This window comes from Phocoena phocoena, chromosome 14, assembly GCF_963924675.1.
Source record: "Phocoena phocoena chromosome 14, mPhoPho1.1, whole genome shotgun sequence".
In the NCBI taxonomy this organism is placed as follows: Eukaryota; Metazoa; Chordata; class Mammalia; order Artiodactyla; family Phocoenidae; genus Phocoena; species Phocoena phocoena.
The window spans coordinates 8,338,567-8,366,525 of NC_089232.1; the positions used below are offsets into that span (position 1 = coordinate 8,338,567).

General features: G+C 44.4%; 1 protein-coding gene across 1 annotated transcript in view; it reads right to left on the reverse strand.

The window, feature by feature from the left end:
• Positions 1 to 27,959, reverse strand: part of VWA3B (von Willebrand factor A domain containing 3B) — a 205,397-nt gene that overhangs the window by 108,102 nt on the left and 69,336 nt on the right. Inside the window, exons 7-9 of the mRNA XM_065891066.1 lie at positions 20,706 to 20,840; positions 12,683 to 12,691; positions 4,170 to 4,357 (exon numbers count right to left, since the gene is read on the reverse strand). Coding sequence (XP_065747138.1) covers positions 4,170 to 4,357; positions 12,683 to 12,691; positions 20,706 to 20,840 — 332 coding nt within the window. The remainder of the gene's footprint in view (positions 1 to 4,169; positions 4,358 to 12,682; positions 12,692 to 20,705; positions 20,841 to 27,959) is intronic.

The following is a 27,959-nucleotide window of genomic DNA, read 5'->3' on the forward strand; positions in this document are numbered from 1 at the left end:
TTGTAACGTGGAGGCAAATGTTCACGGATGTTCACTTCAGTGTTCAGTGAACTGCGAAACAAGGTCTCCTGCTTAGAGCGGGTGGAGAGGAGGAGGTGTTGGAGGTGTGAGGAGAGAGGAGGCAGGCATCTCAGAGAACAGGAGTCAGAGTGGATTGTAAACCCGAGCAGGGTGCGGGGCAGTGGCACAAAAGATCTGCCTGAAATCAGACGTCAGGAATCTAAAGTGAAACCAGGTGGCTGTGTGTTTTTCTCCAGTTTCCTTCATCAGAGTCAATTGCATGAGTATAAGGCAGAAAGCTGGGTTTAACAAAGGTTGGGGTTTTGCCAGATGAGTGCAAGAATGTAAGGCATGGGGAGTAGCTGAGGATTATGAGAGGGACAAAGGATAGAGGACAGAGAAAAGGTCACAGAAACAACCAGCTGTATATCCCCATAGGGCTGAAAGACTGGAATTAGTGTAGTAGAGGAAATGACCTAAAAAGAGTGGGAATTGATTATGTGGGTTATGATTACACAGTTATTTGCCATGACGAGGTCAAGGGTATGCCATGGCAGGATGGAAGAGAAGGAATGGAGGAGAAAGTCATTGAAAGTCATTGAACAGGTCAGAGAAATGAAAGGTCTGGGTATGGGAAGGGTCATCCACAAAAAACTGACATCACTAAGGATTGAAACAGCTGGAGCCAGTGACAGCAAGCCAGAAGCTATAATCTGCAAGGATGGATGGGGGTGACCTGAGGCTCAGTGGGTGTCACATACAGAAGGTACCTTGGGTGGTACATTCTGATGACCTGGGAAGAGGGAAGGAGAATGATCAAGAAAACAGCAAAGAGGAACAAGGAGGTCACCACCCACCTCTGTGCCCACAGACCCAGGGAGAATGGGAGAGAAACTAGGGTCCTTGAGCAAGAACCCAGACAAGCAGGTGACGGGAACGTTTCAGAGTATGTGAGGCTACGGAGGGTCTGCAGATGACTTCCAGTTCCAGAGGGCACAGTGGAGGGGTTTTAGGAGTCAGTGGGGGATGGAAGAGGCTCACAGAAGGGATGCCAGAGCCACACAGGGATGAGAATCCAGGGGTCCAGGGGTGAGTGATGTAGGCAGGATTGAAGCACATAATGGGATCAGTCCTGATGTTCTCAAGGCAGGCAGGAAGGCGAACCATATCTCCACCGCAGTGCAAAGATGGAAGGAGAAACACATCCTCTCTCTCAGTCTCACCATGTGCTCCCTACACCGAATCCCATCACGTGGCATTTCCCAACTGTGCCCTGTGCATTTCCAAATGGAAACACACCAGACCAGAAGTTACAAGAACACAGGTGTCCGGCACCAGAGTGTCCAAATGGGAAAAGCACAGTGTTGAGAGCCCAACAGATGTGAATTCAAACCCTGCCTCTACCTGCCACGAGATCTCAGCTGAGTTGTCTAACCCCTTGGAGGCCCTGGGACTTCATTTTCTCATGTGTGATACAAGAGCACAAATATTCACCTTGCATATAAAGTGGGTAGGCATTCCATAAATGCTCCTTTCTGACTCACCATGTTTGTAATAAAGAAAACAAGGAAGGCAACATCTAGTGGGCATCTCCTAAGTGCCAGGCGTCGTGCTTATACATGCAATTTTCAAATTTAGACTTTACACCACCCATTTTACAGATGTGGAGAGTGAGACTCAAACAGGTTAAATTATTTGCTCAACATCTCATATTTAGTAACTGGTAGAAGCAGTACTTACACCCAAGTCTTCTCATTCAACTCCGGTGTACTTTCTACCATACCACACTGCCTGGTACATAGTGAAGGCTCAGTAAATATTTGTTGGAGGAATAAGTGATGAGACTAGAGTGGGTTTCTGAACATCAGGGCTGGCTTTGTGCTCAAGCAACATAAGTGGCCATGAATGCAACGTGACTTCAAGGGGTGCCCCAAGACATCAAGTTACTGGACTTTGCCTGCAAATTCCCTAATTAGAAATGCATTTTTGTCTCCTCTCCTCCCCTGCTCATCCATCTTAGAAATGCTACACAACAAGGCATTTTTCGTCGTTTATTTCTCAGTGTCTCAATTTCCCGGATCCATACCTACAAAGCAGTTTTTATAGTTAAAAGTCTAGGGGGTCCTTCCCAGTGGGAGTCTGGGGGAACCCTAAAGAATCAACCTATTTCACAGCTTCAGTTTCTTTCTACCTTATACACACATCACAGTTTTAGGTATAAATCCAGTTTCAGATACGTATACCAAATACTAAAAATAAAATTGTCCGGCTCCCCTGGTGGCGCAGTGGTTGAGAGTCCGCCTGCCGATGCAGCGGACACGGGTTCGTGCCCTGGTTCGGGAAGATCCCACATGCTGTGGAGTGGCTGGGCCCGTGAGCCATGGCCGCTGAGCCTGCGCGTCTGGAGCCTGTGCTCTGCAACGGGAGAGGCCACAGCAGTGAGAGGCCCGTGTACCACAAATAAATAAATAATAAAATTGTCCCTTTTTCATTGGTGAACGAGGGCAGCTATACTGTACACTGCTCAACTTTTAGTATACTATAATTTGTTAGTGTCAGAAGTTTGAGGTAAAATTCCCCATTTATAAAGCCAAATTCTTCAAACCATCCCTATAAAATTTCATTTAAATTTGTCAAGAAAGCAAAGGAAAAAATCAGGATTAGAGAAGACCTGTGCATACCACACTGTTGGGAGCCTGCAGTAAGCTATGTTCAAATTGACACGAATTCATATTTTAAAATATTCAGGGCCTAATGTATTTTAAAAATGAAAATTTAATTAGGTATGATTTCCTGAACTAATAACATTACTGAATAAGGTCTACAAAAGCAGAAAACGGTACTGAGGGAGGAAACCCACAAATGAGATTTCCCTGCAATGTAGCAATTACTCTGGATCCCAATATGTAAGCCAGGAAACAAGTCTCGCATCAATTCTGCATTTTTTCTCATTCAATTTTGATATTCTCCTCCTTGCAGTTCATTGTAAACGGCAATCAGAGGGCAAAAACACAACGTCATGTGGCCAATGTGGCCCCAAAGGAAAACAGCGCTTCCCCAGGTGGACGTGTGGAACCAGTGGCCATGCAGCCTAAGAGGGAGCGTCAAAGAGGCTGGGGTTTCACCTCCGTAGGACTGAGAGACTTTGCAATGATGATCTTGACACTGAATCAGAGCCTTAGAGAATACATAAAGGGACGCTGCATTTGGGAAGGACCTTGATTTCCTCTCCAAGTAGTCTCTGCTGGGCTGCCGTAACTGACATGTCTGCTCTGTGGCTTGCATTTTGGCTCTCACTTCAGTGTGTACCTGGGTTTTCACTACCTTCTAAAAGAGATTTCCCTCAGTTTTACAAATTTACAATATTCATTTTACCCTGATTTTCTGTTTCATATGGAGACACTTTTTAGTCTTTCTATAATTCTAAACTTCGGACAGTCTTCTGGGTCCTGTTCTACACACCAGCGTTTCTCAAAGTGTGGCTCCCGGATCAGCAGCTTCAGCATCATCTGGGGACTGTTATAAATGCACTTTCCTGGGCCCGGCCTCAAACCCAGTGACTCACGCACACTAAAGGTTAGGAGCCACTACTACAGATCATTATCCTTCCACTACGAGCCAGAGTCAGGCATTTTGAGAAGCTGTATTCCTTTCAGACCCATTGTCACAATGGAACTACACCTTTCAAAAGTTTACAGTATAGACCCTTACCACGCTATAACCCCTTAGAGAATATAATTTTATGTTCACTGGAAATCCAGTAAATGCTGGCCGGTAGCCACTTGAATAATGTAGCTCCAATATAGTGACGGTCCAAGAGGACCGTAGAAATGCCTGCTTTGGGGCATATTCACCAGCAGTTTCTCTCTTCCATTCAATACAGGGAAACAAAGGGCTTCTTTTTTGACACAATGCCTGAATTTCTATAAGCACAGCTCCTGGCTTATGTATAATGATTGTCTAATTTACTTATATCTAGAAGCCTTCCTCAGACTTGAGCTCCACTCCCACAAGTAGCATTCAGAAAAGTGTAAGGCAGGGAACAGAGGAGCATCCTTCTTCAAAGGCAGCATTCATGCTGCCTTTCAACCTTGGTCCTGCCCTGGGTCCAGCCCTGGTCCTAGATGTCCCTCCCAGGGCATCCCCGTCTAGGTGTTCACTTCACTTACCGCACTGGTCTGCACCGACTCGTTCCCCGGTTTGGCTTTTATATCAACAACTCCATCAGCATGGCGGAAGGAGCAGTCAGCCATGGCATCATAAAATGACAGCTTCTGGGATTTCAAACCATATTTCTGTAGCCACTTCTCAGAGTCCCAGGTGTCCTCTGGATTCGACTCATTTTCGGCAGAGGTTGCTCCTAATTGTAGTTTTGGAATCACAATTCATCAGCTGTTCACATGACACAAGACTTTCATATGTCATCCTCAACTTAATATTTTAAAGAAACATGTTCTTTGTCAGCTCACATTCTTTTCAGGAAGCATGCTTTCCAAAGCAGGACTGGCAGAGAATTGGTTCACAAGACTGGAAGGCAGGAATCTGCTACTTTTCATTTCACTTCCTCTGCTACCTAAGTTGACTGGACCCATGCAGAGGGGGAGGTGGCTGATAGGCAAGGCAGGAGGGCATTAACCGTAGGGTCAGAAGCTCTGGGTTCACATCCTGGCCCCGTTACTTACCAGCTTGGGCAAGTTGCTCAAACTTGGGTGAGTCACCCCATTTAACCTCTCTGAGCTTCAGTGGAATTCTTCACCTGCAGATAGCATCTGCTTGGCCTTCCTAAGGGTGTCGAAGTGATTCAATATGAAAAGTTATGTGAAAGTGCGTGGTAACGAGTGGGGAGAGGAATCAGGGACAGGAGCTCCCCTGTTAACTTGGTGTATTTATCCTGACTCAGAGCCTGGCTCTCAACTCTGCAGGCTCAAGAACCTCACGTCAGCTCAGGCGCCTGGAGCTGTATCTATCTATGCCTCACTTTAGGCTCACATGATCAATTACAGCAAGAAGGCCAATCGCCCAAATATCCCTAGCCTTAGGCGCATTCCCTTGGTGTTTTCCAAATCTTATCTGTACTCTCTAAGGGGGAGGAGGTGTCATGTTACCTGCCAGCTTATCATACAAACAGCAAAGTATCTATCCATGTGGCTCAAAAGCCCTATGGCCACCTAAGGGAGAGTGGGGTATCTGAGGATGGGCACAGAGGAGGCATGGTGTCTGGAGCTGGCCCGTGAGAGCTGACTGTGCCCCTTTCCCTCCCGACTCCAGGCTCAGTGGTAGCGCGTGGTGAAACTGACCATGCCTGCCAGGAGCATATACAGAATCTGAAAATCAGCAGATGCTACAAATGAGGGCTTTCTTATTCCAGAGAGTGGTTGATAACATTTGTCTGCATGATGCCCCTGCAAGGAAGGCAGAAAGGAGCCTGAGCTCTTAGCCCCAGTGGGACCAGTAGAGCCTCAGGAGAACCGGGAGAAGGTGCTGTGCAGAGAGGTGGTTTTTAAAACGGGTACGATCACGTATTAGGTCCATCAGCCCTACAGAGTTTATTTTCACTTGGATCACTGGTTCTCAACCCTGCACACTGGAATCCTCTGAGGAGTTTTAAAATATACTGATGCCTGGGTCCCATGCATGAGATTCTGTTTTAACTGATCTGGACGTTGAGATTTTTCAAAGTTCCCTAGGTGGTTATACTGTACAGTCAAGCACTAGGGTAAGATGAAGAGAGCTTTCTAAATTATGATTCAGTGATCCCTCCATTTATGCTTCTATCAGACAGATTCAAGTTAAATTATACTTTTAATGGGAAACAAAAATACTACCCATAGTTATCCATTACTATATTTAAGGGGATATATAATTAGAATAATATTTGAAGAAATAAAACACTTGAGAGCCAATTATTTCTCAATAACACGTAAAGGATCTGTCCGTTAATGTTACATATGTCCTCAAATTTTAATAGAACAGCTTTTAAATAATGCACTCTGAAACCTACTGGAGCTGGAACTTCTCAAAGAAGCTTGATTTTGGCTTCTGAACTTTAAACCAATCTGGCATCAAAAGCCCCTCTGGACACCATCCCCGATGTCAGCACTTGGTTTCTACATGACTCACAAAGTGTCTTTTCAATCTGCACAGGGGACTGAAATCAGAGGTTTCCCAGAGCTTCTGATCCCAAGGTTCTCCTGCAAGTTCTCCTGCATCGCAGGGAAAAAGCAAAAGGAAATTGGAGGCATTTTCGTCAGTGGGGTCAGCCTCCTTGGAGAAACCCTTTGGGTGACCATTTTCCTCAATTATTGTTGATTACATTCTAAGCCTTTGTCTCCTCTTTACTCCTACTTTATTCTCCTCCCTCCTTTATGATCAATAGGTGTAGTAGGAAATAAACTTTTCATTCAATTATTTCCATAGCAACACACACACCTATCACATGCTTTGCTCTCTTTTGGGTTGCTTTCTTTTGAAAAGACAAGAGGCTTTTATCAATTATAAATTCAAGCCAATCATAAAAGAATTTCCTAAAAACACATCAAACAAATTCTAAGAAGGGATTTTTCAAGAGCCAGAGACTAATTTTTGACTGTAGCTTCACCCAGGACCAGGCAGTGCAGTCACCCTGAGGGTATGATTCAGGCTCCCAATTACCCTCTGAAAAGGGATTGGAGGAAGACCCCAAAGCAACTGGAACTTCATAAAGGAAAGAAGGGGCAGCCAAGCATACAAAACCAAAGAGCATAGGTGCCCCAAAGCTGAAGAAAGGAGAGAAAGGGTGAAATCTTTTCACTTTCAGTGCTAATTACACCACCCCCATCTGAGCCTCATTTTCCCAGGGAGAGGAGAGGAGTGGCGAGGGAGTCATCCATTCATTCGTTACAAGTCACTCACTAAGGGGTCCTTCCCATTCCCCTGCAGTTGTCTTAATGAAATGTGCTACATAAATTCTCACCTATGGAGCCAAGGATAATACCTTCATGTATGATAGAGCTGTGACCTCACAGTGCATCCTAGATTCTCTCTAATCCATGGGCAGATCACATCCATGTCACAGGATAACTTACCTGCCACCCGGCCCCTGTCCTACTTATCAATCTCAGAACATTTTTCAAGGAGTAAGACCTACCGGCCAGTGCTTTTGAAACATCACAGCTACAGCCAGGGCCACAGCAAAGAGACAAACTGGACACAGTCCATCAGTGCCCACTCTTCCTCTAGAGGCTCACAGCCATCAAGGACTTAGAGTCACCATAACTACCCTCCCCTTGGCGATGGTTAATCTTATGTGTCAACTTAGCCGAGCCACACTACCCAGATATCTGACAAACATTATTCTAGATGTTTCTATGAAGGTATTTTAAAAGTGAGATTAATATTTAAATTAGCAGACTTTGAGTAAAGCAGATAATCCTCCATAGTGTGAGTGGGCATCTCCATTCAGTTGAAGCCTTAGTAGAAGACAGACTGACGTCCCCTGAGGAAGAGGGAATTCTGCTTTTAGACCCAAACTGCAATACCAGCTCTTCCCTGGGTCTCCAGCCTGCTGGCCTGCCCTGCAGATTTTGGACATGCTGGCTTCCACAGGCATGTGAGCTAATTCCTTAAATCTCTCTCTCTATACACACATGTATACATACACAGACACACACACACACACTTAAATATACACATATCCTATTGGTTTTGTGTCTCTGAAGAACCATGACTAAGAGGCCCATCCTCCTCCACTGAAAGTTACTTGTCCAGAACCTCATTCCTGCCATGGTCCATGTGCCTTTCAAGGGAACAGTCAGCTAACGACTAAACTACAGCTCTAGATCTGGAACCAACCTCACAGAACATCAAGTTCAATGTTTCCCACAGTGTGTTCCACAGACTCTACTTCTACTGCATGTCAGTGGCTATTACTCAGAAAGAGGGTTCCTTAGCAAAACATTTGGAGAGCTTGAAAATAAACAGTTTCAAGGGGTTTTTCAACGAAGGACTTGTCAAAGCCTTTGTTGTAGGAATCAGCAGTGGGTCTCACCATGAGCAGAGGCATGAATAGTATTTCCTCAAGGCATTTAGTCTAGGCCCTTTCTCCACAGAACATTTTGTAGGGCTTTTATTTGATAGATCGCAGCTTGGTACACACTGTCCAACATCCCTGTTATCACAAGTGTCATGAGACAGTAAACCAACCCTTGGCTACCATGTGGAAAGTGGCATGTGGGAAGTGGCACAGGAAAAGTGGCACATCATGTGGGAAGTGGCACTGTGAAACAGTAACAAAGAAGCTGGAAGTGGTGTCCAACAGCAAGCAAGCGAGAGAGAAGGAAAGAGAGAGGAAGGAAGCAAGGAAGGGAGGGAGGGAGGGAAGGGAGGGAGGGAAGGAGGGAAGGAAGGAAGGAGGAAAGGAAGGAAGGAGGGAAGGAAGGAAGGAGGGAAACAGAAGAGAAGAGAAGGAAAGAGAAAGAGGGAGGGAGGAAGAATTGAGGACAGCTGGGAAGGGAGAGAGAGGAAGGAGAAAGGGGGCAGCTGCAGGGAAAGAAATCCAGACACTCCTGCTGGTGAGATGGGTGAGATTTCAACAGGCTCAGCAGGCAGCAGCTGGCAGGACTGAGGGTTCTCTGAAGGTGGGATGATGAGGCCCACCTGGGTCGGGAGCCCAAGAGACAGGTGTTGACAGCGTGGCTCAGGAGAGTAGACTGTCTCCGGGCAGTTACACACTTTGTGCACTGCACTTGCTGACTGACTGATATCTTCTGTTCATCGACACTTGTTAAAGCACCGAGGGCTGAGCTTATTTGCCTGGCACTGGGAGGGGAGCCAAGCCAAGGGGAGGAGGAGATGGAAGGGCAGAGAAAGGTACCCACTGATATTCTGCACAACTGATTCACCTGGCAGATTGGGGTAAAGGTTCTCTGGAGTGCCCCAGGGGGTGCACACACGAGGGCAGGGGTACAAGGAGATGCAGTGACGTGCCTGAAGTCACATCTCTAATACGTGCCTGAGTCCAAACTGGCAGCTATAGAGTCTGCCCCGAGTGGACTGTTGAATAATCTTGGGAATGATGATTAGCGTGTGCAACCATTACGTTCATGGGAGATCCGGAAAGAATCTTGATGAATTCTAGGCCCTTTCTCCGCTGAAAATGATTTTCACTTCCTACTTGTAATGCTTGTAAAAATCAAAGTAGAATCTGTTGAAAAGAAGGGTTCCATGGTTTATGCAACTTCAATAAACCAGCAAAAAAACTATCCCAACCCTATGTTCTCTAACTCCTATAATCTTCAGGGGGTGTAAGCAGGAGGGGAAGGAAGTTAAATGAACAAAGAGGCAAAAAAGAAGCAGATGTAAAAATAAAGAACATAAAGCACAGATAATGGATAGGATGTGGGAGAGGAGCTGATGCCTCTCAAAGATACTGTTCTGTTTTCTAATTTTTTTTCTTCTGCCTCGTGATTCTGAAAGAAGGAAGCTTACAAAACATTACAAGTAGGCTGTGGATGAGGCAGCTGCAGGAAGAATGTTTACTTTCTGATGATACCTGCAACTAGACACTAAGAGATAAGGAGCAATAGCTCATGACAAACCTGCATGAAGGCTAAGGAGAACCCACCAGTAGAGCACAGGCTCCAAGAGAAGAATTTCGAAAGCCACACATTTCGTGTGTCTATGTCTAAAATGACATTGAAAATAAATTGAAAATAGTTGAGGATCAGTGACATAGGCCACAAATTATACCAGAGGCAACTATTTCTTTAAAAGATAGCATGACACGGCAAGAGAAACACAGACCAATTCAAGATGTTTGGTATAAAGTGGAAAAATCAAGATTAAGAAATGAGAAAAGGATTAATGGAGTTTGGGAATTTAAGGTTAAGAACCCGAAATTCTCACGGTAGTGGGAATGGCAACTCTTAGAGTGGGAATACTAGAATTAAACCAAGACAGAGATCTGAATCTGCTTCCCTTGGGAAATTAAAATATTTGCCACTTTTTTGATCTTGCATCAACAGAGAACATGTTTTGTATTATTTTAATCCTTTTAAATTTATTGAGACTTATTTTATGGTCCAACATATGGTGTCTTCTGGAGAATAATCTGGGTGCATTTGAGAAGAATATGTATTATACTGCCGTTGCGTGGAACAGATATCTATAGATAACTATTAAGTCTAGTTGATTTATTGTGCTGTTTAAGTTTTCTATTGATCTTCTGCCTGGTTATTCCATTCTTTTTTTTTTTTTTTTTTTTTGCCACCTTGCGGCATGTGGGATCTTAGTTCCCTGACCAGGGATCTAACCCGTGCCCCCTGCAATGGAAGCATGGAGCCTTAACCACTGGACCACCGGGGAAGTCCCTCCATCATTATTGAAAGTAGGATACTGAAGTCTTCAACTATTATTGTTGAACTATTTCTCCTTTCAATTTGCCAGTTTTTGCTTAAAGATCTGCTGTTAGGTGCATATATGTTTACAATTATAATACCTTCTTGGTAACTTGACCCTTTTATTATTATCAGATACCTCTTTGTAAAAATTTTTTGTTTTATAATCTATTTTGTCCAAAATTAGCATAGTTACTCCAGCTCTTTGATTGTTACTATTTGTATGTCTTTTTCCATCCTTGACTTTCATCCTATTTGCATCTTTCAATCTAAAGTGTGTATTTTGTAGACAGCATACGGTTGGAACATTTTTTTTTAAATCCATGTGTTTATCTCTGCTGTTTAACTGAAGTGTATAATTCATTTTTATGTATATGATATGATATGTATATGATAAGATATGATATGGTAGGATTCACATCTGCCATTTTGCTATTTATTTTCTAGATGTCTTAAATCTTTTTTGTTCCTCTATTCTTCTATTACTGCCTTTTGTGTCCAAAAAGATATTTTCTAGTATACCATTTTAATTCCCTTGGCATTTCTTTTACTAAATCTTTTGGGTTATATTTTTAGTGGCTGCCCTCAGGACTACACTTATATCTTAACTTACCACAATCTAGTTCAGATAAATGGCAAATTAATCTCAATAGGTACACAAAAGCTTTACACCTATATAGCTCCATTCTCTCCCCACTCCTTGTGCTGTTATTCTCATATAAATTATATCTTTATACATTATGTGCCCATCAACACATATTTATAATTATTGCTATGTGCAGTTGTCTTTTAAATCAAATAGGAGAATAAGTTCAAACAAAAGCTACATTTATACTGTCTTTTATATTTACCCATGTAGTTATCTTTTTTTTTTTTTTTTTTTTTGCAGTAATGCGGACCTCTCACTGTTGTGGCTTCTCCCGTTGCGGAGCACAGGCTCCGGACGTGCAGGCTCAGCGGCCATGGCTCACGGGCCCAGCCGCTCCGTGGCATGTGGGATCTTCCCGGACCGGGGCACGAACCCGCGTCCCCTGCATCGGCAGGCGGACTCTCAACCACTGCACCACCAGGGAAGCCCCCCATGTAGTTATCTTTATAATGTGGATTCAAGTTACTCTCTAATACCCTTTCATTTCATCCTTAAAGACTTTCTTTATTATCTTTTATAAGGCAAGTTTTCTAGCAATGAAATCTCTCAGTTTTTGTTTATCTTGAATTGTTAATCTTTCCTCCTTTTGATGGATAATTTCCCCAGATATAGTATTCTTCATTGACAGACTTTTTCTTTCACCACTTTGAATATTTCATCCCACTGCCTCTGGCCTCTATGGTGTCTGATGAGAAATCAGTTGTTAATTGTACTGAGGATCACTTGCATGTGATGAGTCACTTGTCTCTTGATGCTTTCAGGAGTCACTTTTAGGGCCTGGTGCTTTCTGTTGTGGACAGTTGTTTGTTATTGATTCAATATCTTTAACAGATATAGGCCTATTAAGATTGTTTGTTTCTTCTTGTGGGAGATTTGACAGATTGTGCCTTTCAAGGAATTGGTCCATTTCATCCAGGTTATCAATTTTGTAGGCACAGAGCTGTTCATAATATTCCTTTACTATCCTCTTAACATGGGATCCCTAGTGATGTTTCCTCTTTCATCGCTGATATTTGTAATTTGTGTGTTTTCTCTTTCATTCTTAGCTAGCCTGACTAGAAGTTTATTGATTTTATGGATCTTTTCAAAGAACCAGAGCCAGCTTTTGATTCTGTTGATTTTCTTTACAGATTTTGTTTTCAACGTCATTAATATCTGCTCCAGTTTTTATCATTTTTTTCTTCTGTGTACTCTGCATTTAATTTGCTCCTCTTTTTCTAGTTTCCTAAGGTGGAAGCTTATTGACTTTGGATCTGTCTTCTCTTTTAATTTAATAGCATTCAATGCTATAAATTTCCCTCTAAGCACTGCTTTTGCTGCATCCCACAAATCTTGATACGTGGAATTTTTATTTTCATTTAACACAGTCACTTTCTAACATGATTCTAGCATTGACATTTCATCATATCTTGTATTACATTCCAATAACCTTCCTGAATTAAATGCACCACATCTACAGAATCCTAATGAAATAATTCTTCTTCCACATTTTGGGGGGATTTTTTTCAGTGAGAGCCTTAACACTGATTTGTGGAAGCATTACATGCTACTCTTATGCAGATGTTTTTATGTTTGTGTTTTTTGTCTAGAAAATACAGAGCTCACTACACATGAGAAAACGTATGCTTGAGTTAAACAAAATACTGGCCCTTTCTAGCACTCTCACTTGCTGCTTATTAATCAGCTTCATCAATACTCATCTAGGAGCTTAGCTTTGACACCTATATCTTCTTTAACCCTAAGTCCTGCCAGGTTCAATATTTGAATTCTCCCTCAGATCTGCCCACTAGCATCATCTTCACATACTATCACCCTAGTCCAATATTCTTTCATTTCTTGTCTATACTAACATCCTAACTCTCTTCCCTCATCCTCACTTGGTCCCTCCCCTCCAATCTTTTCCCACACAATAGTCAAAGTGGTTTTTTTCTAAATACAAATCTGATCTTATCATTCCCTTGCTTAAAAGCTTCCACTGGGTTCCCACAGGTCTGAAATTAAGAACTGACTTCTCGGGCTTCCCTGGTGGCACAGTGGTTGAGCATCCGCCTGCTGATGCAGGGGACACGGGTTCGTGCCCCGGTCTGGAAAGATCCCACATGACACGGAGCGGCTGCGCCCATGAGCCATGGCCGCTGAGCCTGCGCGTCCGGAGCCTGTGCTCCGCAACGGGAGAGGCCACAACAGTGAGAGGCCCGCGTACCGCAAAAAAAAAAAAAAAAAAAGAACTGACTTCTCATGCCATGGACTCCAGACTCAGCATGGTCTGGTCCTTAGGTACTTTTCCAGACTCATCACAGGCCAATTGCTAACTTGAATTCTGAGCTCTGGCCACACTCATCTTTTCCAGCTCTACTAAAGTGCCATGCTCCTTCCTGCCTCAGGACCTTTGCATGCGCTATTCTGTTGCCTAGCGTAAATTCTTCCCTTACTACCACCCTTCATCTCATTAACTCACCCCCTCAACCTTCAGATATCAGCTCCAATGTTATTTCCTCAGCGAGGCTTTCCTTTACCCCAAAAACCTCAGGAGCTCACACCTTTCCTTAGTCATACTTCCCCAGGTGGGAATTATACTTCCATGTGCTTCTGATTTTCTACCCTTCCTGAACAAGAAATGGTACAAGATCCTGCTTTATTAGGGGCCATTCCATGGCCGTTTTTCGTCATTATACTCACTGTCTAGCACAGAGCTACGTATAGTGAGCATTCAATAAACAAAAGAATAAATAAATGGATCAAACTTTTTTTATGCTATCATTACATTCTATGTGTCAGCACAGTTCTGAGTGTTTTACATATATTTTCTCATTTAATTCTCACAATAGCACATTGGGTAGGTATTATCATTATCCCAATTTTGCAAATAAGGAAACTGAGGCACAAATAATAAATGTCTTGTCCAGGGTCACACAGGAGTGGGCAGAGCCAAGATTAATGTCTTTGTAACTCCAAACCTGTGTACTTCACCATCACCAATGACTACAGGGAAATCCAGCCAGTTATTTAACACAATGCCAATAAAAATGAGCATTATCTCTTTCTCCACTTGTTAAAAAAAGTGCTCAAAACTCCCGCAGAGCTCCTTGATGGAACTTCCTACAGAGCCTGAATGGACCTTTTGCCTTTTCCTTGTCTTTTGACATTGAGTTTGATATTCTGAACCAACCAAGTATGTGGAGTCCAATTTCGGCATCACTACACAACATGATTAGACTAATTATCTCTAGTGAGTCATAAAATGTCTGTGAAGGTTACTGCAAATGCAGAGTTCCTGAAATGCTTTGAGCTGAAGCATCATCCCAAGAAGAGTAAAGTCTCCCTAACTTTGGACAAATTCTTGAACGTTTTGTGAGAAAGGCCATATTATCGTTTGAGAGCCATACCTGGCACACACACAGTCACACACACAAACACACAGAATGCTCGGATATGCCAACACCAATGTCTCTGAACAGCTCAGCACTTCAGGAGAGATGCACAGCCTCCTGCGTTACTTCATTAAGAGCTGTGTTAAGGTATAATTGATAATAACAATAAACTATATACATTTAAAATGTATAAACTGGTAAGTTTTGCCATATGCATGGTTAAGTTTATGTCAATCATTTTGCTATTTGTTGTCTATTGGCCCCATCTGTCCTTAATTCTCTCTCTTTTTTTCCTGATAGCTTTTGGATTGAGTATTTTCAAATCCAATTTATCTTGTTTGTTGGCTTGTTTTGTTATTTAGTGGTTATTTTAGTTTATAGTACATACTTTCAATGTATCGTGGTCTAATTTCAATTGATATTATATCACCCCACACATAGTATAAGAATCTTACAATAGGGGCTTCCCTGGTGGCGCAGCGGTTGAGAGTCTGCCTGCTGATGCAGGGGACACGGGTTCATACCCCGGTCCGGGAAGATCCCACATGCCGCGGAGCGGCTGGGCCCGTGAGCCATGGCTGCTGAGCCTACGCATCCGGAGCCTGTGCTCCGCAATGGGAGAGGCCACAACAGTGAGAGGCCTGCGTACTGCAAAAAAAAAAAAAAGAATCTTACAATAGCATATTTCCATTTCTCCCCTCCTGGATTTTTTTTTTTTTTTTGCAATGCAGTGGTTTGCTATTTTTACAATTGTGGTAAAATACACATAACACAAAACTTATCATTGTAACCAGTTTTAGGCGGCATTAAGTACATTCACACTGTTGAATCACCATCACCACCACCCAACTCCAGAACTTTTACAGTATCCCAGACAGAAACTCTGTACCCATTAAATGACTCCCTCCATTCCCCAATCCCACCAGCCCCTGGTAACCACTTTTTGGGTCTGGCTTTTCACTTAGCATAGCGTTTTCAAGGTTTATCTGTGTTGTAGCATGTGTCAGAGTTTCCTTCTTAAAGCTGAATAATATTCCATTGTCTGTATATACCACCCTTTGTTTATCCAGTCATCTGTTGGTGGACTTCTGGGTTGTTCATCTTTGGAACTTATGAATAATGCTGCTATTCCCCTCCTGCTTTTATGCTACTATTGTCATACACTTAACTTTTATATACATGGTATAAACCCCACAGTACACTGTTATTATTTTTGCTTAAACAGTCAACTGTCTTTTAACGGTATCTGAATAGAAAAATACCACCTATTTACCCGTGCAGTTATTCCCAGTGTCCTTAATTCCTTTGTGTAGAACCATGTCGCCATTCATTTCTTTCCATATCAAAGTATTACATGCTCCTTCTGCCTGAAGGATTCCCTCTAACTTTTCCTGCAGTGCAGATGAGCTGATAATAAATTCTTTTAGCTGTTGTACATTTGAAAATGTCTTTATTTTGCCTTTGTTTTTGAAAGATATTTTCACAAAATATAGAATTCTAGATTGAGAGTTTAAGGTACTGAATGAAAAAAAATAAGATGTTACTCCACTGTCTTTTCACGTGCAACAAGAAATCTACTGTCGTGCTTATCTCTGTTCCTTTTACAGAAAATGTCTTTTTTGCTCTGCTTGCTTTTAACATTTTCTCTTCCTTAGCGGTTTCAAGCAAATTGATTGTGATGTCCTTTGGTACAGTTCCCCTCATCTTCTTGTACTTGGCATTCATCGAATTTCCTGGATCTCTAAGTTGTAATTTTCATCAAATTTGGAAATTTTTCAATCTTTATTTCTCCAAATATATTTCTGTTCTCCCTCCTCCCCTCTCCTCAGGAATTCCATCTACATTTGTTTACTTGAAGTTGTGCTACAGTTCACTGACGCTTTTTTGTTATTTGTTCTTATTTGTTATTTATTATTGGTTTTTTTTTTCTCCGTATGTCTCATTTTGGATAGTTTCTATTGCTATGCCTTCAAGATCACTAATCTTTTTCCCTGCAATGTCTAATCTGCCATTGATCCCATTCAGCATGTTTCCAAGTAAGATATTTTCTTCCCTAAAAATTTTCATCTCTAAAAGTTCAACATGTATTTTTTAAAAATACTTCCCTGTCTCCACTTAACTTTTTGAACATATGGAATACAGTTGTAACTGTTTAAATGTCTTTTTCTGCCAATTCTAACATCTGTGTCAGTTTTCTTCTTTTCATGCCTAGTAAACTTTGATTGGATACCAATTGTGAATTTTACCTTGTTAGGTACTGGATGATTTTATATTCTTATAAATCTTCTTGAGCTTTGTTCTGAGATGCAGTTAAGTTAAGAACTCTCTACTTTCATGTCTTGCTTTGATGATTTCTTAGAAGGGCCCAGAGCTCAGTTTAAGGCTAGTCAGTCCCCATTACTGAGGCAAGACCTTCCCAAGTAGTCTACCCAGTGCTCTGTGACTTATAAATTTTTCCAATCAGGCTGGTAAGAACAGGCACTGTTCCTGGCCCTGTGTGAGCTCTAAACCCTTTCTTTCTAATTCTTTCCAATGGATCTTCCCCAGCCTCGGGTAGTTTCCTCACAGAATGATCAATATTGAGCAGAAATCACAAGAGGGGCTCTTTGCAGATTTCCAGAGTTCTCTCTCTGTGCACCTCTCTCCTCTCTGGTACTTTGTCCCGTGAAATCTTGATATCTTGATCTCCCTGGACTCCTAACTCTGTCTCTCAAACCTGGAAGTTTGCTCTGCTCTACCTGGGATCCTTCTCCCTACACCATGGCCTGGAAACTCTCTCAGAGCACTAAGCATTAAGCTGGGACAATCAGAGTTTACCTTGGATTTTCCTGTATCTCAGAGACCACTGGCCTTGGTTGCTTGCTGTCAAGCGCCTTTAAAAACCAATGTTTCATATATTTTTGTCAGTTTTTTCTTTCCCCCAGGGAATTATCATGCACTGCTCTTGGTAATTAAAAGAGGTCAAAATTATCAACGGCCAGATTGTGTGGCCTCCCCATCTTCTTATTCCAGGTATCCCTGCCAGGAACTGCCCTCCCGGTCCTGGTCCTATAGGTGCCAGTTGGTCCCTGAACCAGTGCACCCAGTCCAGGGGGCAGATGGGGGCCGCTATATCCAGGAAGGAAGACTTTGTCTAATTCACATGAAGGTTCCACGTGTAATGACAGCTCACCTGATCTCCTCCATCCTACCCTTCCCCTCTCCAGATGGCTACCATATCTCCTCTGGCCTGCAGGCCCTGGGCAGCCAAACATGGAAAATGGCTGCTGCCCTCACACAAAGCAGACGCAGGGTCTTGGGCTGACACAGCCTTTGCTTCAATAACATTGGGCTGTGGGCAGCAACGGGGGCAAGTCAGATGCTACATGTGGCCTTTGGGGCCAAAGCAAGGTTATAAAAGCTTCTTTTGGTATCCAACAGTAGAAAGGTCCGGACCAAATTTTCCTTTTTAAATAGAAACGGTAGGGACTTCCCTGGTGGCGCAGTGGTTAAGAATCCACCTGCCAGTGCAGGGAACACGGGTTCGAGCCCTGGTCTGGGAAGATCCCACATGCCGTGGAGCAACTAAGCCCGTGCGCCACAGCTACTGAGCCTGAGCTCTAGAGCCCACGAAATACAAGTACTGAGCCCACGTGCCACAACTACTGAAGCCCGCATGCCTAGAGCCCATGCTCTTCAATGAGAGAAGCCACCACAATGAAAGGCCCGTGCACTGCAACGAAGAGTAGCCTCCACTCGCTGCAACTAGAGAAAGCCAGTGTGCGGCAACAAAGACCCAATGCAGCCAAAAATAAAAATACATAAAATAAAATAAATTAAAAAAAATAGAAACGGTACATTTAAAGCATCTTTTGGGACTTCCCTGGTCATCCAGTGGTAAAGAATCTGCCTTCCAATGCAGGCGACGTGGGTTCAATCCCTGGTCAGGGTACTAGGTTCCCACATGCTGTGGGGCAGCTAAGCCCGCGTGCCACAACTACTGAGCTCGTGTGCCTCAGCGAGAGAGCCTGTGCGCCACAACTAAGATTCAATACAGCCAAAAAAAAAAAAGCATGTTTTGAAAGTTTATGCTTGGAGTTATTTTGGTTTTTAGTTCCGTGTGTGTATTAGATTGAAACAAAGGGATGACAATCTATCTTTCTAAAGATTACAGAGGCCAACAGCTCTTCTGTTTCCTTTAGAAACAACATCTAAAAACCTTCTGTTAACCCTCAAGATTACCCCAAGCTTCAATATTCCCTCTGTTAGTCTGCTCAATATGCCATAACAAAATACTAAAGACCAGGTGGCTTAAACAACAGAAGTTTATTTTCTTACAGTTCTGAAGGCTGCAAGTCCAAGATCAAGGTGCCTACAGGTTTGGTTTCTGGTGAGGCATCTCTTCCTGGCTTGTAGATGGCAACCTTCTGGCTGTGTCCTCATGGGATGTGTGAAGAGAGAGAGGTCTCCAGTATCTCTTTCTCTTCTTATTAGGACACCAGTTCTATTAGATTAGGGCCCCACCCTTACGATCTCATGTAACTTTACCTCCTTAAAGGCCTTTTCTCCAAATATAGGCACACTGGGGTTAGGGCTTCAACATCTGAATTTGGCGGGACAGATTTCAGTCCATAGCACTCCCCCGAACACCTTAGCAGCGAGTATTTGTCTGGCATGAATGTTTGCCTTATCCCAGGTCCCCAGCTTCATTTTCATTCTCTCAGGATGACAGCGGACTCTCTGAGTCCTTGACTCTAAGCTCACGCTGAGGGGGGACGGGTGTCACCACAAGTGAGCAGCCCCTCCAGACAAGCCTGATTGGGCCCCTCCTTGGAAACCCCAGACAGCTGGTCCTGGGGAAGCAACTGCAGCTGCTGCTGCCCCAGACCCAAGTCAGGACACCCACTCACAGGAAAAAGCCACTGCTGCCAGGAATTTATTAAGTCGCACAGGGCAAGCTCACCCATGCCTTCTACCTCCTCCTCCCTCTACTCGTGTCCCCTTCCCCGCTTCTCTTCAACTGCATCCCTGACGCCAGCCAGCCTGGCCTTCTTGCTCTCCTCCCCTACTGACGCCTCTGTAACCCAGGCAGGGCACCAGGAGGCAACACAGCACGGCAGGGGCTTCCAAACTTTGCTGTACATTAGGACTGCCTGGGGGCTCTCAAAACCCCCAGTGTCCAGATTGCATCCTTTAGGGGTTAAATCAGAATGTCTGGGTTGGGAGCCAGACACCAGTATTTTTACTGAGGAACTAGGTTTTGAATCCTGGCTTCATTACTTCTGGCGTGGCCTTGGGCAAGTTACTTAACCTTAAATGGAGATAAAAGCAGCAGCTATCTTATAAGATTGTGGTAATGATGAAATGAGCTAATACTTGTGAAGTGCCTGGAACAGTGCCTGACGTGTAAGGTATGTGCTTTGTTAACCACTGTTATTACCAGCCGTGCTCTAAATGAAACCAGTCCCCTACAGAGGAAAATCCTTTACTAACTCAAGAACTCAGGACGAAGAATCAGTATTCTCACTGCCCTAACTGTGAAAGAGAAAAGATGGAGCTAACATTTACCAAGTACCTGTTTGGTGCAAAGCATGCATTATTTTACTTAATTTTTACAATAATCTCTTAAGACTGATGTTATCATTATTTAACAGGAGAATAAACTAAGGCTCAAAGAGATAGACTCAGGTTAATCTAGTGATGGAGCTGGGATTTACAACCAGATTTCTCACTCCAAACCCAGGCTCCTCTGAATCCTCTTTTCAACTGGATCTTGACCTATGGACTTCCGTGTTTGTCTCTGCATAGCCTAATTTTAACAAAAATCCTGAGAAGACAGTTTACCAGGATCCCCCACCCCCCATACCTGAGCAAATTCCTCATTCCCCCTGTCCCCCAGGTGATGTCTGATCACCCTGGCCCACCTTCAGCAAGAATCCTGTCAGTTAGGTTTAGCCAGAAATCCCCTTTTAACCCTGATGTTTCTTCTTGGTAATTTTCCACCCACCAACCCTCCACCCTGCTCCTTGGCTGTAAATCCCCACTGGTCCATGTTTATTCATAACTGAGCCCACTTCCATACTGAGGTCTCTTTTCCCCTCTTGCAATAGTCCCTGAATAGAACTCTGATTTTGCTTTGACAACCTGCAGACACACACATGTGCACACACAGACACACACACACACACACACACACACAGAAGGAGCACAGCAGAGCTCTGGAGAGTCCCCTCAGGAGCTGGGCTAAGGAGCTCTCCTTGGTAAGGAACATGGAAACAGCCCCCATCCCCAACCAGTAGCAGTTATGACTCTTTTACACTCGTGCCCATAAACAGCACCCACCGTGATCTGTTGTGGCCACGTCGGTATTGGGAGGCTCAGCCACCAGACTCTGGATCTGGGCCAACGTGCTGCTGGCTTCCTGCATCTCCCTCCAGATGAGAAACACGTCCTCTCTGACCCCAGCTCCTGGAAGGGAAACACGTGTGAGCAGGCAGCTGTGGAAGGCCCCAGAATGCTCTGGTGGTCCTAGCAAGCCTGGCACAGCCCAGCCAAGTTTCCAGAATATTTCTGAACACCCTCTTCCATTTGCTCCACTAACGTCTTTCTGAGATTCAGAAGTGAGATCCCTAAGAAAACGCTGTCATCTCAAGAAATCGTAAATGCAGACCTTAGGAGGTAATAAATCCTTATAAAGTAAATATTTGTGGCAGCCAGTGTATTTTAAGATGAATTTATTGATAATACTCAAATAAGATAAAGAATAAAAATATTCAAAGGCACCCAATAAAAGCCAGAGTGATCACTGTGGGCAAGGGAAACACAACGGTATATGGAAGTAACAACCCCTCACCTTTCCTGATTAAGCCGAGATTTCCTGCTTCTTTGAAACCACCTCCACAACTCTATTTTTCCCTAATGTAATAAAAATTCTTTGGCCTCCTTTTCTGGACCTCTCTTGTCTCAGTTAAGGGTTTGGTTTGGCTGTATGACATTTTTTAAATGATATGGCATAATTAATATAGACATTTATATCATTTTAGCAATCAGTCAATAGACGTTCATCCCATGGGTAAGAAGTCCAAGGCTGGGACAGAGGCTCTGCCTCCACCAAGATCCTGGCTCTAATAGATTAGTAATCTCCAGAGGTTAAGGAGGGTGTAGGAGGCGGATGGGTATGACTATAAAATGCAACACGTGGGAACCTGGGGTGGTATCCTGAGAGCATCAATATCGATATCCTTGTTGTGATACCGTCCTATAGTTTTGCAAGATGCTACCATGGGGGAAACCTAGTAAAGAGCATGTGGGCATTTCTGTTATTTCTTACAACTGTATGTGAACCTACAGTTCTCTCCGCCAGAGCCCGCTGTGCATACGAGGCCAGCAGTGACTCCAACAGGCAACCGTGCTTAGAAGATGCCACTCACCCATTTTCAGTGGCAGCCGCGGGCCCAGCCGCCAGCCTGGCACCACTCACGGCATCGTGGGGGCTACAGGGGAGTCCCTGCTCTGGGGTGCTTCTAAAAGGTTGCTCAGACAAGAATTTAGCAGATGTATTCTCTAGTTTTAAAAACTCCATTCCAATAAAAGTTTATTTAAAAACAAACACACACAAGAAATCTACTTCACAGACTGTGTACAGTCGGCTCAGAGAACACTGATGCTGTTATTACTTAAGTAAGCTGAATCCCGATTCTCTAATGATAAACACCTTTTTGGGGTACCTGCTACGTGCCTGGCATTGTGCTTAGGCCTTTCGAAACATTTTCTCATCTCTCTTCACGACAATTCTCCAGGCAAATTCTATTCCTGTCCCCACTTCCCAGCTGTGTAAACTGAGGTGGAGCTAGTTAGTTGTCCAAGGTCATACCCTCAAGAGTGGCAGAGCAGGGTGTCAAACCCAAGTTGGTGTAACTGTACCAACTCAGCCACCCTGACTAGGTGTCCTGGAAAAGGGACGGCTGGTTTATAGAGGTCCCTACCCAAGCTGCTGATGGCATCCCACTTAACAGTCCACAGATGTCTGAGCTCCCACAACCACAGAGAAAGAGAACAGCCATCAGGTGTAGGGGCCGCCCCAGGAGATTCGTCCACCCTGGGCCAAAAGACTGACCTTAAGCTACCAGGGCAGACCAGAGCTGATGTTTCTGACTTCTAAAATGTAGTCCAGAAGGGTGGGGCAGAATTAAGGGAAACCAGAGCTCTGGCCCTCCTGAAGTTGGCCAGATCAAGTGAGAGAGTATTAATAGCTATATTTATTAAGAAGCAAGTGACAGGGCTTCCCTGGTGGCGCAGTGGTTGAGAGTCCGCCTGCCAATGCAGGGGACGCGGGTTCGTGCCCCGGTCCGGGAAGATCCCACATGCCGCGGAGCGGCTGGGCCCGTGAGCCATGGCCGCTGGGCCTGCGCGTCCGGAGCCTGTGCTCCGCGGCGGGAGAGGCCACAGCATTGAGAGGCCCGCGTAACGCAAAAAAAAAAAAAAAAAAAAGCAAGTGACAAGCCCTGACAGAGACGGATGGCCACCAGGGCTCCACAGCCATCAATAGCCCGAGGAGTGAAACGTGATGAGTACCCAGCTCCACGCTGGAAGGCTGCTACCCATTGCAAACCTGGAGCCCCCAGGATTTTCTGACCCTGTGAAAGCAAAACTGGCTTCCAGCTGCTTGCTTTAGCTGGAGGTGTTAAGTAGAAGAACTCTCTTTGTAAGTTTCAAATGCCTCGAGGCTTTCCATCTCCCCCAGGCTTGTCAATAACATCTTGAGAAGAGTAGACTACTCCTTCAGCCTCAAAGGAAAAACGTCCAAGGAAATACAGTTGCCGCTGACTGATCCAAGGACAGGAAAGTGCGTTTAAGGGGCAGCAGTGACCTGGGATGTGCTCTCCTGAGCAAGCAGTCATCAGACTCTCACTCCACTGGTTTAGTCGTTATAATCAGGCAGCTACAGATTCCTACGCTGGTGATCAGAAAACAAAACAACTCAAAACTACCCATTTAACTTGGTTTGCTTTAAGAACAAAACATAATGAAACAAAACCAGCTAGCAGACAAGAAAAACCACAGGCAATAAAAAGCCTAACTTAGGGCTTCCCTGGTGGCGCAGTGGTTGAGAGTCCACCTGCCGATGCAGGGGACGCTGGTTCGTGCCCCGGTCTGGGAGGATCCCACATGCCGCGGAGCGGCTGGGCCCGTGAGCCATGGCCGCTGAGCCTGCGCGTCCGGAGCCTGCGCTCCGCAACGGGAGAGGCCACAGCAGTGAGAGGCCCGCGTACCGCAAAAAAAAAAAAAAAAAAAGCCTAACTTAGAAGGTAGAGGTTTTATTTCAAGTTATTCGACAGGCAGTCAGGAAGGGCTGCCATTTTTATCTGGGTCATTTCTAAGGAGCTTAGCTGGGAAATCAGACAGCTGCAGCCACGGGGGACAGCCCCACTGGAAACAGAAAGCATGGAGGACAAGGCACAGGAGATTTCAGTATTCAGAGAGCTTTGTGAGGCCAAACCAGAAAGGAGATGAAACCACAGCGGATCCTGCCGCGCACAGAGACAGGATATGGTTCCTCAGACAGACACCCAGGTGACCTAAAAGATCCTCCAACCCCAGCTGCCCCCTCCCACCCCAACCCCTGACATCCCCCATAGGCCTTGTGGTGACCACTTGAAGGCTCACAGAATGCTGACACTAGCTGGAGGTGATGTCACATCAAGCTGCTGTTTGTTGTCAGCACCCGGTACTGACTGGCTTGTTTAACATATGAAGGAGACCCAGGCCAGATACGTTTTGATGTGTCAGGGGAAGAGCCCACCTGCCACCAAACACCACCTCCCTGTTAAATCTTGCTTGTCTCACTTGTAGGATAAAGTCCAGTTGTCAGAGTCCACGTCAGTCATCTATTCACGTGGCAAATATTTGTTGAGCACTTAGTATATGCGGTGGGTGGGCACTGCCAGTGAACCCTGAGCTGGCACTCAAATCCAGGGTTCAAGGCCCCCGCCATGACACCCCTCTAACAATCTGCCACCATGTAAGAGCACCATCCTCCCAGCCCTCCAGGGCCCCTGCACTCCCCCGTGCTCCCTATCAGGGGGCTCGGAGCCCTCCACTGCACTCACCCAGCCCCACCCTTCATTCAAGGCAGCAGCCTGACTCCACCATCAAACTCTGCCCCGCCACCCCAGGAAACAGCCATCTGCCTCCTGTTCCTTTTCAATTCCCATGAAATGAACCAGCCACAGCCACTGCTCTCGGTGCTTTTGCTGCCAGGACACACGTAATTAAAGAGGCTGGCGCCATATGCAATTCCTGGCTGCCTGGCCGGCCAGCCTCCAATTCCAAAGAGCATAAAGAAGCATCAGCCAGAGATGGTGAATTAGTGTATCCAGACCTTGAATTCAGGCTAATTTAAGTCAATCCTTCACAAACACGAGGCTTTATTTTTAGTAAGCAGCTGCTTACAGCACAGCTCACCACTCAGCGGTGGGTCCAGGGTTTCCAGTAAGGATTCCTATCCTTTCTTCTTTTCATTTTTCTTTATTACAAAGAAACAATGACGGAGCACCTAATGCATTCTTTCCTCAAGGGATTGCTCTGTCCCATAACCGACAACCCCCAATAATGCAAGAAACTCTTCTAAATGGTAACAGACTTATATCATTTGAGCATATGGCTATACCCTAGGTGTTTCAGACATTAACAGTGACATGCCCTAGAGCAGTAAGTCATTTCTTTTTAGGTCCTCGTGCCACAGCAAGGCAAGGTCCCCACCCCCTCACCCCCATATCTGAAATATTAGCAATACCAGGGGCAGGAAGGGAAGGGCTATTAAATTAAATTAAAGCCACCCACAGCAACCGTGAATCCCAGACCACCCCCTGAGTCCTGCTGTGGCCCTTTCCCCATCGCCCGGGACTCCTGGGGGAAGAACTGGCCCCCCTGGGTGGAGACTCTGCTGACTGCCTGAGCCCTAAATGCCTACTCAGTCTTGAGGATCTGAAAGAGTTGAATATGACTATAAAAGGCAGTATTTTCAGGAAAACACAGCACCTCTATTTTCAGAAAGTGATATAACATTTAAAAATAGTAATAAACAATGAGGTAATTAAAATCCCCAGAGACCTAAAATTACAATATGCATCTGGTAAAAGGGTGTATATTACATCCATAAAGGGATTGAAAGTGGTGAAATCAGCAGTTTTTGTCCTAATGGAAGCATTCCCAGTTCCTTGTTTTAATTACATATTAAGATATTTTGCTCAGTCTCGCCCTATGGAAATTAACCATTCATTAATTTAAAGCAAATAGAGTCGTTTCACCATCTTGATAAATGTCTAATGTTTTCTTGGGACAATGAATATATATGCTTCACAAACATCATGATGCCTTAAAGGCAGTTTCAAATATCAAGTATGGACAACTCTTAATAGGCGGCTATGGTAGCATCTCCTGGGGCCTCTTTCTTCTAAGTATAACACTGTAAAATGCAAATGGAATGCAGTCTAATTGTCCAATATTCACATAGAAAACCTGTATATAAACCATAACTCTTCTCCCCATGGTAGAGAGCAAGTGTTCCACAAAACTCAGTAAGAAGCATGACCCCAGACTCTGTGGGCTACTAGCAAACAGGTGATAAAGACACAGGCACAAGAATAGAGAAGCAATGTCTAAAGAGAAAATGCCCACGAATAAAGTTTAGTTGGATAAATCTATTCCATTTAGAATCGCTAATGCCGTTCAGAAGACACCAACTCAAAGGTTAAGTGTTTTAATGAAATGGTAAATTCAAAGGAACTTTATGAGTTTCCTTTAGAGCAAATTTATCAAAGTTTTTGTTTTTCAGCTTTCCTAATCACATAAAAGGCCTGCACTTCTTTTGGTTCTAAGGGACTTACAGTGCCCAAAAAGAATTATAAGATGCTCACAGGGCTGCTCACTGATTTCTGTCAACCAACTCTGAACCAAGAGAGAAACAGTAAGGCTAGGACTGTTGTTTTGCGGGAGTGATCCCACGCTAGCATCTGCTCTGCCTCCTGCCCTCAATGGAAACCCGTTTTGGGGATGGTAGGTCACATGGGCTACTGGGGACTGGGTCTCACTCACATAGAGGGGTCTCTTCCCAGCTCTGCCAGGTCATTCAGGAATGAGTAAGTTTTAGGAGACTCATTATTTCACTCTAAACTCACAAGAGACTAACCTAGAAACCAGGAAGCCAATCATTTAAAAATATCCTTTTCACAACAGGACATCTTCTCGGAGAGTCATCATTCATTCATTTCTTCAACAAAACTCAATCAACGCCCATGATATCTGGGCACTGGAAATACAGAGTGAATAGGAAACAGTGTGAGCTTTGAAGCGGCTCCCCCTCCAGGGTGGTCTTCCCAAAGTGTGGTCCTCAGAACTTGTGTCAGAACCCCCAATCAGCTTATCAAAATGCAGATTCCTAGGCCACACCCCAGACTCACTCTGAGGGTGGGAATCCAGGAAATCGTACTCTTACAAGCATCCCCGTGATTCTCTTGCAACAAAAGTTTGCGAAGCTTTTATTTCTATTATTTCTATCCAGCATATGCTTGGAGAAAAAACAAAAAAGTTGGGTGATTTCTGGGAATGGTATTCTAATACCCTGATGTCCCTATTTCTGCCCTAAAGAAATGCTCCTGAAGAGTCAGAGCTCTTTTTTGTGTCTGACCTTCAAGGTGTCAGAGAGTCCTTGACATACCATCTTCCAGATCCCGTTCCAGGCCACTCTCATTGATATGGTTCATGATATTCTACTATTTCTAAGAGTGTCGTTTATTTTAGATGTATTTCATAATGGCTGCTTCCTGCTGATACAAAAAGAGGGAGGAAGGGGGGGAAAGTAAAACTGACTTTGTACCTACTATGTGCCAGTCACTATGTTGGGCACTTAAACATACTACTTCATTTGTTCTTACAGCCATCACCCCAGTAGGGCTCATCACTCCCACTTAACAGATGAGCAAACTGTGGTTCAGAGAAGTTAAGGAACTTGCCCAAGGCCACACAGCTAATAAGTGATGAAGTCAGGCTTCAGCCTCAGGTCTGTCTGTCTCCAACTCCTCCTCCCCATACTCTTCCCATGTGGAGCACTGTCCTTGTATATCCTCAAAAATTACCACCATGCAGGATTTGTGTAAGCAAACCTCATCTGTTATGTACCGGTTGCTTTTAGTTTCCTTCAAGGGGCTTATAGGCTCATCTCTTCCTGGTATGGAAACCACCCAGTTTGTAATTCTGATCTGTAGACGATGATGGTTGGCGAGCTGTATCACCAAGGTCAGGACCTAATGCTGCCTTCTGCTGAGTTGTAGCACACACCTGCTTGCTTAGCTGTAATCTACCTGCGCTGGGATTGGCGGTCACCCACGGGCAGGCCCGATGGGTTTTACTAACTCTGAGAGCTCTCCAGTGTTGAGTTTCTACTACCGCCATACTGCATCCCTTATCAAACTGTCATTACTTTGAGGACAGAACTACGTTTATCCCTTTTTGTAACTACTCTCCTTGGTACATCCCTGACACCTTGTAGGCTGCTCCAGAACATCAGCTTCTTGAAGAGAGGGACCC